This window comes from Hemitrygon akajei, chromosome 11 (genome assembly GCF_048418815.1).
Source record: "Hemitrygon akajei chromosome 11, sHemAka1.3, whole genome shotgun sequence".
NCBI lineage: Eukaryota > Metazoa > Chordata > Chondrichthyes > Myliobatiformes > Dasyatidae > Hemitrygon > Hemitrygon akajei.
Genome location: NC_133134.1, coordinates 39843540 through 39855742, shown reverse-complemented (window position 1 = coordinate 39855742; position 12203 = coordinate 39843540). Strand labels below are relative to the sequence as shown.

Below are 12203 nucleotides of genomic sequence, written 5' to 3'. Positions count from 1 at the left end.
TTTTAACACTTTCAATATTTTCTCTGAACTGACCTCACTCATGACCTCTTATGTCTTTTATTCACCACTTTATCACAGATATTTCATTTGATTGATATCTCGTGTTTCCTGATGAAGAGTATTCAACTTGAAATATCTCTTCCTCCTTTCCACAGCTGCTGCCTCACCTATTGAATATTCACAGAATGTCTGATATTACTTTGGGGTGCATAGCTTCTTATGTGTCCAGTGTGAGCATTTCTTGCTATCACAAAGTGTCTCCCTTTGGCTAAAGAGTAGTATTTAGAATGAGGGTCCTCAGGAAGAGTCTTGAGTTAGTCCACCAACTCTATTTCTGGTTGAATTTGGTTGGAAGCAATTAAGCTTCATATTCCACACTCACTAGCTGTTTGAGAATGGGAATTGCTACCTGCTGCTAGTTATATAGTTGTTCAGTTTAAGAATGGATGTAGCAGGACTGCAGAGATGAAACCTGGGCATTTTGTACTATTGATACTGAGCTATTTGACAACAATATATTCTGCAGCATCTGTGTTTGCATTGGTTCTCATTATCATGATCCTTATCCTTATTAACTTTTTATAGCATTTGTGATTACATAAAATTATCATTGTTATTCTTAAACTGCTTGCATATTATATATTTGCTTCTCTTCAGAGTGATCTTTTCCCTAGATGCAGAATGAAAAATTTCTCAAATGAATTAATCTCTTATCACTTTTCATATCCCATTGAAGTATATTAGAAGTTAAAAAAATAGAGCTGTTTTGCTACTGATGTATGGTTTAACTAGATTTTGTATTTGTAAGGCTCTACAGGTGCTGCAGGTCCAAGACTTTTTACCATCCATTTGATTGATGCCAACACAGAAAACCTTCCCAAAGCACATACATGGTGAGTTTTATTTTTTAGAAAATGGAAAGTATTTGCATCATTGTCTCATATTGTTGGTAACCTTCAAGTTGGTAGCTTACAAATTATAATCATCAGTCATGGTTAACTGTATAAAGGGTCTTGCCTGCTTTACCGACATACTCAACATGTTAGTAATAGGATGTATTGGAAATCCATAATGATAACCTTTTCAAAGATCCTTTTGATTGTAATTAGTAGACATCTCTTGTATGCAGATAAGTGTATATTACTGTCTAATGAATTGTTTAACATCCAAGTAATTGGTTTGGCATGCTACCTATATGCCTTAGCCTTAGTTAATTTTTTTTTCCCAATTTCATAGCATTATTTTTGTCAGATTACTCTAGAATGTTAATTCAATGGATTTGTTTATTTTAACTGTGCCTCACAAAAAAAATTTGCAGTAGCTCTCCAGCACCACAATTCTATAGAATTCATTGTGTGCCATATTTAAATTACCTTTCAACCAATGTTCCCTCTAAGGTGTGTACATGAGCGTGTGCACTTCTCTTTTGCTACTAGCACACAAAGGAATTTAAACTGCGTACAAAAGGTTATCACCCTATACCTTGTAGGCATGTTAAGTATATTACACGATTGTACACAATCACATTTCCTGTTCCAGTTTCTGATGTGGATGATGTTGACAATATGGAGTTTGCAATAATTTGTCTGCAGATTCTAGAACTGGTTTATTTATACTGATTTATTGAGAAAATTAATGATTCACTATGTTGAATTCCAAAGAAGCAAAGAGCATGAAGTGCAAAGAACTGCTAGTTCATTTAAAGCAGAATGGCTTAATGAAACTGTAGAAACCGCTACACCAAAAGCTCATTAAGTCAGGAGTGAGCAACTATGAGAAATATTTATGTACAATATAGAAAATGGTCTTGCCTGCATGTATTGTCACGTTGCAAAGTTGTTGGTGAACTTGCAAGTGGGAAGAAGTGGAGTGATATTTGGAAACTTGAATTTTCAAAACATCATTTAGCAAGCAAGTCACTTATGGATGGTGTGCAAAAGCTCCAGTGAGAAAATCCTGCATTACCCACTACAAGTCTGCTACACAAAAATACAACTGCAGATGCTGTGGATCAAAGAATATGTACACAACACTGGAAGAACTCAGCAGGTCAGGCAGCATCCGTGAGAAAAGAGTAGCCAACGTTTCGTGCCGAGACCCTTCATCAGGAATGGGGGGGAAGAGAGGGCCAAAGCCCAGTAATAGAGATAGGGGATGGGGTAGGGCCTAGAGGCGCCAGGTGGAAAACAAATCAGAGGAAAGATAAAGGGGGAGGGGGAGGAGATAAGCATGAAAGAACTGTAGAGATAAAGAAGCAGAAAGTTGAAAGGGGAGAGAGGCAGAGAGGGACCTGGGAGAGGGGGAGGGAGTTACCGGAAATTGGAGAATTCAATGTTCATACCACCAGGCTGGAGGCTGCCCAGACAGTAGATGAGGTGTTGCTCCTCCAACCTGAGTTTGGCCTCATCATGGCAGTAGAGGACATATCTAGATGGGAATGAGAGGCAGAGTTGAAGTGGGTGGCAACCGGGAGGTCCTGTCTATTGTGACGGACGGAGCGTAGGTGCTCGACGAAGCGGTCCCCCAATCTGCGTCGGGTCTCGCCGATGTAGAGGAGGCCGCACCGGATGCAATAGACGACTCCAGCAGACTCGCAGGTGAAGTGTTGCCTCACCTGGAAGGACTGTCTGGGGCCTGGAATGGTGATAAGGGGGGAGGTGTGGGGACAGGTGTAGCATTCGCGCTTGCAGGAATAAGTGCCAGGTGGGAGTTCTGTGGGGAGGGACGTGTGGACCAGGTAGTCGCGGAGGGAATGATCCCTGTGAAAAGCTGAGAGGGGTGGGAGGGAAAGATGTGCTTGGTGGTGGGGTCCTGTTGAAGGTGGCAGAAGTTGCGGAGGATATTATGTTGGATCCGGAGGCTGATGGGGTGGTAGGTGAGGACAAGAGGAACCCTGTCCCTGTTGTGGTGACAGGAGGATGGGTTAAGGGCTGAAGTGCAGGAAGTGGAGGAGATGCGGGTGAGGGCATCTTTGATGACGCCAGAAGGGAAACCACGATCCTGAAAGAAAGAGGGCATTTGAGAAGTCCTGGAATGGAAAGCCTCATCCTGGGAGCAGATGCGGCGGAGACGGAGGAACTGGGAATAGGGAATGGCATTTTTGCATTGGACAGGGTGGGAAGAGGTATAGTCAAGATAGTTATGGAAGTCAGTGGGTTTGTAGAAGATGTCAGTGGATAGTCTGTCTCCAAAGATGGAGACCGAGAGATCAAGAAAGGGGAGAGAAGTGTCCGAGATGGACCAAGTGAATTTAAGGGCTGGGTGAAAGTTAGAAGCAAAGTTGATGAAATTGATGAGCTGAGCATGGGTGCAGGAAGCAGCACCAATGTAGTTGTCAATGTAGCGTTGGAAAAGTTGGGGAGTGGTGCCAGTATAGATTTGGTTATGTGGAACAGTCTATGCTCCAAAACATTCCCTCCACGACTACCTGGTCCACACGTCCCTCCCCACAGAACTCCTACCTGGCACTTACCCCTGCAAGCGCAAATGCTACACCTGTCCCCACACCTCCCCCCTTACCACCATTCCAGGCCCCAGACAGTCCTTCCAGGTGAGGCAACACTTCACCTGCGAGTCTGCTGGAGTCCTCTGTTGCATCCGGTGCGGCCTCCTCTACATCGGCAAGACCCGACTCAGATTGGGGGACCGCTTCGTCAAGCACCTACGCTCCAACTGTCACAATAGACAGAACCTCCCAGTTGTCACCCACTTCAACTGTGCCTCTCATTCCCATCTAGGTATGTCCATGCATGGCCTCCTCTACTGCCATGATGAGGCCAAACTCAGGTTGGAGGAGCCTCACCTCATATACCGTCTGGGTAGCCTCCAGCCTGGTGGTATGAACATTGAATTCTCCAATTTCCGGTAACTCCCTCCCCCTCTCCCTCTCTCCCCTTTCAACTTTCTGCTTTTTATCTCTGCAGTTCTTTCATGCTTATCCCCTCCCCCTCCCCCCTTTATCTTTCCTCTGATTGGTTTTCCACCTGGCGCCTCTAGGCCCTATCCCCTCCCCTATCTCTATTACTGGGCTTCGGCCCTCTCTTGCCCCCCCCCCCCCCCCCATTCCTGATGAAGGGTCTCGGCCCAAAACGTTGGCTACTCTTTTCTCACGGATGCTGCGAGGTCTGCTACATATGTTTGTGAGAGTATAGATGGAGAGTAAAAACAATCAAACCTAAAGGAGATCAAAGTTCTTATTGATGGTGTTTTGCTAGCTGTTGAAATGATTACCTTTAAATATAAAATTCAGTGTGTACATGTTGTTATCACTGGACAAAAAATTGCACAGCACAAGCTTTTTGCACACACCGGTCATTACAATTTAGAGAGAACATTGCTTTCAACATCCGGATTGCCTACCTGATTTGCACTCAATAGCCTCTTTATTGGATACATCTGTTCACCTGCCAGTTATTGCAAATATCTAATTACGTGGCTGATTAGATGTGGAGATACCTAATAAAGTAGCCACTGATTGTATGTCATGGATCAGTGATGACTATAATCATATGTGACCTACAACTGTGTTTACTTATTTTTTTCTTTCTCTCCTCAGTTTTAATCGTATAGACATCCCTCCTTATGAGTCTTATGAAAAGCTTTATGAAAAATTGTTGACAGCGGTTGAAGAGACGTGTGGCTTTGCAGTTGAGTGAAATATGTGAGTGCTTTTGAAGTTGATAGGAACACTACAGAAATGAAGTTCTGCAAGCATCATGATGAGCAACGCACTATGTAACAGAGAACTAACAATTTACTCACATGGTTGCTATAACTTGCAAATGATATAATGGCGCTGATCACTCAAAAACAGAAAGGCAGTAAGATTTCTTGAAAGAGGAAACTAGGAAGCTCGCAAATGAAGAAGAAACTGAATCTGTTTAACAGAAAAATGGACCTGTTTCAGTTGTATCTTACATTTTTAAGTTGTATGCTTGAAACTTTATTTCAAAAACTTTGCACAGTAAACAAAGACAGATCCTTGCACATTTCATTTCTTTCCTTATTCCTTTAACCAATTACCCAACCATTAGTCTCAAAAGTGTGGTCCAACAGAAATTTTTCATTCTTCCAAAATCTAAAACTGACATTTAAAAATACTGGATGATAAACTAGAAATAGTTCTTTTTCTAGCTTGTGTATTTTTTTTATTAACTCTCATCACAGACAGTAACTATACGGTGTGTTTTAATCAAATCAGATTATTTTTATCTATATTTTGTTAAAAGAATTGTATTCCTCCACAATGAATTACTGTTTTTAGGAATATTTACTAATGTATTTACAAAGAAAACCTGAACATCTGTTCTAATGTGATGAACCCTTTAATACTGCAATTATGTTTTGGCTCCAAAATTAAAATAGTTGTCATGTTGGAATGTTTGTTTTACAAATAGCTTGAGGTAAGGTATCCTCTGTTATTCTTTGAATTCAATTTCATAATGTGCATAAAGTATCAACTTTTACAAAATTAATTTAAAATGAGAGCTGAATTTATGAAACCTGAAAATAACTTTCATTACTCAAAGGATTGATGCAGTAATGTTCAGAAAAGTCCAGCATTGAAACAGCTAACAAAGGAAAATTGACAAACTGCATTTGTAGCACAGTTGATTGATTCCCAGATTTATTTATTTATTTTTTGCTTTACATCTGGTTAGTCTTTAAATTTTCTTGTAATTCTTCTGGCGCCTCACTATTTTGTCCTTGGCTCTGAATTTACAATAGCAGACACTCATGAAAGATTAACTGTGATGACAGCTTACTAACAAGAATTTACCAATAGTTTAAGCAGATAAATGAACAAATGTAAGTGTTGAGGTTTTGCTATCACAACAATGTATCCATATTTTAACAGTTTTCAAAGTTTTATCATTTGTTTCTGGATGTTGAATTAAAGTTATTTTTAATTAATATTGTGAACCCTTTTGGAAATCTGAATAAGAAAGAAAGGGCATTATTTAGACTGTTTTACTGCCTTAAACTTTAAAAAACTCTGGAACTTTAAACAGAAGCAATGTATAAATTGGGAACATTCATTGCTTCTATAACCTTTAGAAGCCATTTTGAAGAGCCAGTATTCCTATTGTTTCATTTGATGTTCTCAAATTGTGTCCAGTAGATTTCAGACTAATGTGTGATCCTAAAACAAAATAGTGATAAGAAAAATACTGTAAACACTCATGAAGGTGAACTTTTTAGGTGTTTGGTAACTCTGACCCAATATCCTATCTGTTTTAATTCCAGTAGTATACTGTATAGTTACAGTTTTGAGCAACATCAAATTTATATATTTCTATGTGCCCTTTGACCTCTCCTGAAAATGTTACACATTTGCTCTGAAGATTCATTTTGAAGAAGCAGAATTTTGGTTTGCTTTATGATTTAGATGTAAGCAAAATTTCTGCATTTTCCAACATTCAATCTTTAATTCAGTGAGACTGATGAGTTGAATAAGTGTGGCATAAATTCAGCTAGACTTAAAAATCATATTACCCTTATTAATTTTACACAGTGAAGAACTAACTGGAATCATTAACCAAAGCAGCATTGAAATCAATATCCTTGTCTGAAATATTGGCTTTGTTTTCTGTATTTTTGGAGCAAAACTGAAGTCTCAGGTACTAAAGTTAGACAAACTGTATGGGGAAAAAAATTAGTACACTTACATTTAGTAGCCTGGAATGAGGATTTCATTTCCACTGATATGACAAAAAAATGCAGATGCTAATATTTCAGCACAAATTTCAGAATCTATTTTGAATGTAAAAGTGATATATAATTATGAGAGCTTGTCAACAATGTTATTTCTCATACTGTTAGATTTAAGAAAGGTTTCCTTCTATCTTTATTAGTATATAGTGTTTAAGCAACTATTACACCTATAATTTGCCCTAATATATATAATTTAATGTGGTTTCCAAACAAAAATAGTTTAACTTTTAATTTTTTTTATAGCTGTTGAAACAACATATTCTGATACTAAATTTAGTCTTTGTAGTAGGCATAGTAAGTTTCTTTTATTGCTAATTCTAGTAAATTATAGAGACAAATCTAGAACAATTCTTTTTCTGCTTGAATTAGCAACACTAGAAAATAATGCCATGTGAACGATTACTGTGTTCTTTTCAAATTTATGAATTTCCTTTAGATAACTTTTTAATTTAGGAAACGGGTAATTGTTTAATGTAAAGTTAATCACTGGGTACTCAAGTTAATTTTCCAAATTAAGCATGTTGAATTGCACATTACCAGTAAGTTCCTCTTTAGTATGAAGTTCAAAAACTACACTTATGTGTGATTGACAATAAAGAATACAAATACTCAGAAATCTGAGGAAGCATCATAGTTTATAAAACATTTAAATTGATATTAAATGTTAGGATATAACAATTTTTCTGTCAACTTTAAACTCAAAATTTGATCTGTTACTTCAGAAATATACAGTATGAGTGATCTGAAAATGAATTTCCTATTTTCAAAATTGTGCTGCAAAGAATATTCTTTTACTTTTACCACTACCTTAGGAAAACATGCTAAATCTATGGGATTAGTAAGACTAAACACTACTTTATGCAACTTCAGTCCATGAGCTGTAATTTCTTTGTAAAGTTTGAATTATATTGTTACTTTTGTTGTGTAGAAATGTAGGTCCATGCATTTCTTTGTAGAATTAGGATATTGCATGTTGCAAATACCCTAATATCAGCAGCATAATTGTTTTAATATGCACAAATATTTTTGTTCTGTTTATTTTTATTCTCCAGTGAGATAGAAAATTCCTTACCAAAATATAAAATACACCCATTTATTCTTCCATATGAATGCAATTGCATCATAAATACCACAGAATGACTTTTTTTTTGCAAATCTTAAAATAAGATAATGTGATTTGCGAAAAGTTCTCTATAGAAAGCTTTGGAAGAAAATAAAAGTTAGCAGAATTTGCAGCTTAGTTTTCTGAAATATTTATTAAATCCTAATACAAATATTGAAACAGCCTTTACTTAAAAAAGTAAAATTTTAATTCTGGAGTTTAAGTTAAATCTAGGATTATGCTACTTTGTTCAGTCAACCATAGCCATTTGGGCAAGCCATTTATAGGATCCACAATGATGTAAATGACTTGAACATTTAACATTGCACTTTAAATTGAAAGCTAATTATCCAGTGCTCCTAAATGTAAGCTATGATTGCAGTACTTCAAATTAACAGTTATATACAGAATTCCATGTATATTTATTTAGCAGAGAAGGGGAAATTATTGTGGCATTCTTCAACTAAATAGTAATGAACTACAAAGAAATATTTGGACATAGAATTCTAGTCACCTACACAATAAATATAAACACAGTAAGACACAGTAAAAGCAAGTGTCCTTTTAATATGTTTTTTTAATATAGAATAGATAATGTGTTTCTGTTTGAATTGCATACATTACAGAACACAGTATTTTGGTGAGGTTATAGAATAAATGCAACTTACGCAGCCATCATTCTGTTAGGAATGGGAGAAAAATTGGAGAACATATTTCAAGACAGACAAATTTCATTTTTTTCCTAAATTTGTTTATCTCCAGCTCATGGCAAAATAACACTGGCCTCCAAAATATTTAAAATTGGAAATCCTTTAGTGTAATTTTACAAAATATTTAGCCAAAATTATATTTCTGTGGCGCCTTTCATGACACCAGATGCCGAGAAAGTGTATTTTAGCCAGTAAGCAATCTAACTTATCACAACAATTGTAGGAAATAAAAGTCAGTTTGCTCTTCAAACAAAATAGAAAAAAATGTACAGATAATATTTTATAATGCTGGAAATATGGAGCAGATCAGGCAGCATTCATGGAGAAGTTTGAGGTTACCTGAACTGTAACAGTCACGCACATCAGATCAGTTTATCTAAGCAGTAATTTTTCTTGAATATGGAATGAGTACATTGTGAGACCTGATCCTATTTCTCTTCTTAATTTATTGTTGCCTATGGGACACCAATAGACTGTATCTTAAAAAAAAGACATTTTGTTCATGTTGATGCAGTGCAAACACAACTTGTCAATTATTATGAATAATGCTACAAACCATCATTGTAGAGATTTTTCATATTTATTATCAAAACCCAAAATCTGCACAAAAGAAAGCATTGTCAGAATTGAATTGGTGGTAATAGAAGAGGGGAGGAGATAATTTTCCTGGTTGTTGGTGCTAAATCTTGCTCTCTTGAAATAGAAATGTCATGCTGATAGAACTTTTTGTTTTGGATGAATATTTTCATCTGATTATGGCAACATATTACTTGATTTTAAAATTGATTTTCCAGCACACAATGTTATTACTTGCTAATCTTCAATTATTTTTAAAAGGCTTGTGTGGAAATTTATTTTGGAGCATGTTTTCTCCTAAGACATTGAGACACAAAATTTAATGTTTTTATTATAACAATACAGAAGTTATTGTATTTTAACACTGGTATTATTCTCCATGTGTGGGTAGGAGAAACAATCATGTTTTATTTTCTTATGTTCCTCTCTGTAAATTGTATTTAATGAAATGGGGTAAGTCAAAGAAAAAATTAGATGTGGTAAAACCTGGCTAGAGATAAGTAGCCTTAACCCTTACTCCTTTCTGTATTCTCCATGATGCATCTAAACTTGACATTTTATTAATTGAAACTGATATGGTTAGATAATAATTCTACTTCTCAACAAAATTAGATTACTCTTGAGGATAAAATATGTATCTTCTGTGACATTTGCAAGCTTCATGAACATACAGTATTTTGGGGCATTTCTTGCATATGCATACTTCTGTCCCAATGATAATTTGATGTCCCAGTTTTAGTGATGAAATGCATCACCGGAACCAAAACAGAATTCATATGCCTCAGCTGTAATTTTTCTGCCATTAACATTATTGAAGTGCTATAGAAAGACTTAAGATATATTCCACTCTATTCATTCCTGCATTGATATGAAGAAATAATTTGTTTGGGGAAAGATCTATTGACCCACTAAGATAGCTCTTAGCTGTGCTGCCATTACTTGCAACTGGGCTTTTTCTTCCCTTTTCAATGCTGTAAAATTTCCGCTGTGTAATGATTATTGTAAATTATAATGACATGCAAATAATAAGCAGGGAAGAATGGAGCAAGATCTGAACATGTAAATATTGTGGCACAATTTGAAGTAGCTGGCTTACTTTTTTTTACCTCTCAGAGTAGTAGTGGCCTGACTATATTGATATGGTTATTTCTGTGAAATTATGGCATATTTGGAGCAGTAAGGAGAAATGAAGGGAAAGGCTAATTTTGGATCTAATGTAAGAGACTGCTAAATTGAGGAAATAGGACATTCATTTACACTAACAATCTGTTTATATCACTTAATCAATTCAATTCATTTTCTTGAGTGATTTAAATTGCCAAAGCCAATACCTTACCAAGTAGTTCAGATCTATGCTAGTAAATTGTTTACTACTGAAACTGACTGGCAGAGTGGTGTGATATACATAAGCAGCCACGGTGAAAGCCCATTGAAGATAATTATTTTAAAGTTACTTTTAATCCTTTGGTTGTCCAATATAATACAGTAGCATTGCAAAATATGATATCTCACTGTACCAATCTGGAGATCTTGCTTTCATAATTCAAGATCAAGGAAAACGGCTGTGTAATGTGTAATAACCCTCAAGTTTTCTAATGTGTCTCCTAAATTTGTATTGTGACAGAAATATTACTGCAATAATCATAGCTTAATAATTACTCGATGATGCAGTTTTACCCGGCCCTTATTTCACTTTTCCCTTCTTGTAATATTGAAAACAAAAAGTGCCATTTCCTATATAACTTGCAATTGTGTAGCTCTTTTGCCATTTGTTACAATATATATACACCGAGGTTGTCTGATAACTGCAGAAATTACCCACGAGTTAGAGGTTCTACACTGACTTTTGTGGGCTTTTTTTGGAATTATTTTTTTAAAAGATTGAAGATAACACTCCAGAAGGTAAAAGCGCTATAATAGTCAAAAGGTTCAGAGCTGCTTTTCTCCTATCTTGAAACACACCTGTCTTTTATGTAAGAGATCTGTCCTTTTTATTTTCGGTAATAAGCTTACTTTTGCAAATTGAATTGTTTTGATGAATATTTATTAATTAGTAATTAATCTGAGGAAAATTATTGCTGTATTAACTTTTTCATTGTTGCTGCTAAAGTCCTTTAGCATCAGTTTTGTCGTGAACAGTGTATACATTTTTTTGTTTTAACTGTGAATTGGGGTATTTTTTATTATTGATGGTATTGAATGAGGTATGGAGTGAATTTGATGGCTAGTAATTGAGTAGGATGTTGGACTCAAAGCCACATTCATTTTTGTTACATGCAATAAAATTTGAACTTTAAATATCTGTGCTGATTTGAATTTTTTGCTTGATCTTAATGCTTTTAAGTCAACATACCTGAATAAAGCATGTCTTAGAACGAAGCAAAAATCGGAAAAATCTGAATTTTATTTATAACTAAGTTTTTAAGTATGTTTTTCATTCTGACAAATTTAACATTGCAAATCAATAAATATAGATTTGGAAGGTTATTGTCATTTTAACATGTGGAATTAGAATTTACTTTTCCACATTATGGTACACAAGTTGATTTATTTTAGGAGTTTTTCCCCTTGTCCTTTCTGTAAATATGATCACTATTTATGCAGCCCCCAATAGAGCTTTTGTTGGACAGGGTGATAGAATTTGTTCTGTGTATTATATTCAAAATTTCTAAGTATAACTCTTGTGAACTTTGAACTTTAATACATGAACTCTAACCAGTTCATGGTAATTCAGAGAATTGCTGTTTATGAATCCAGTTACATGTCTTGACCAGCATTAGGCCTAGTTATATCAATAATTAGGTGACATGGATAGAACAAGCACAAGATGGAATGAGAATCTAAATCTGTGATAATAGGCTGAAGGAGCCAAAGACAAACTCTTATAACTAGTGATCAGATTTGCAGATAGGACCAGGGGAAAAACTCCTAAAATAAAATGTCAGGCAAAAGCTCTATTGGGGGCTGCATGTGACACCTCTGCTGTCTCAGGGCATAATAGTTGAGGACTAGTTTGACTACCTGCATTAAAGCCTGGTATGGAAACACCAATGCCCTTGAATGGAAAATCCTATAAAAAGTAGTGCATAGTGTTTCATGGG

General features: G+C 35.8%; 1 protein-coding gene across 4 annotated transcripts in view; it reads left to right on the top strand.

Annotated features, from left to right (window-relative positions):
* The window catches only part of smurf1 (SMAD specific E3 ubiquitin protein ligase 1), a 126305-nt gene extending 114901 nt beyond the window's left edge, over positions 1–11404 (top strand). For 3 of the 4 annotated variants that reach the window (XM_073060670.1, XM_073060668.1, XM_073060669.1), the window contains 2 exons: positions 809–893; positions 4556–11404. In XM_073060670.1, coding sequence (XP_072916771.1) covers positions 809–893; positions 4556–4655 — 185 coding nt within the window. In that variant the 3' untranslated portion in view covers positions 4656–11404. The remainder of the gene's footprint in view (positions 1–808; positions 894–4555) is intronic. The other variant, XM_073060671.1, reaches the window with a different exon arrangement.
* The last annotated feature ends 799 nt before the right edge of the window (positions 11405–12203 follow it).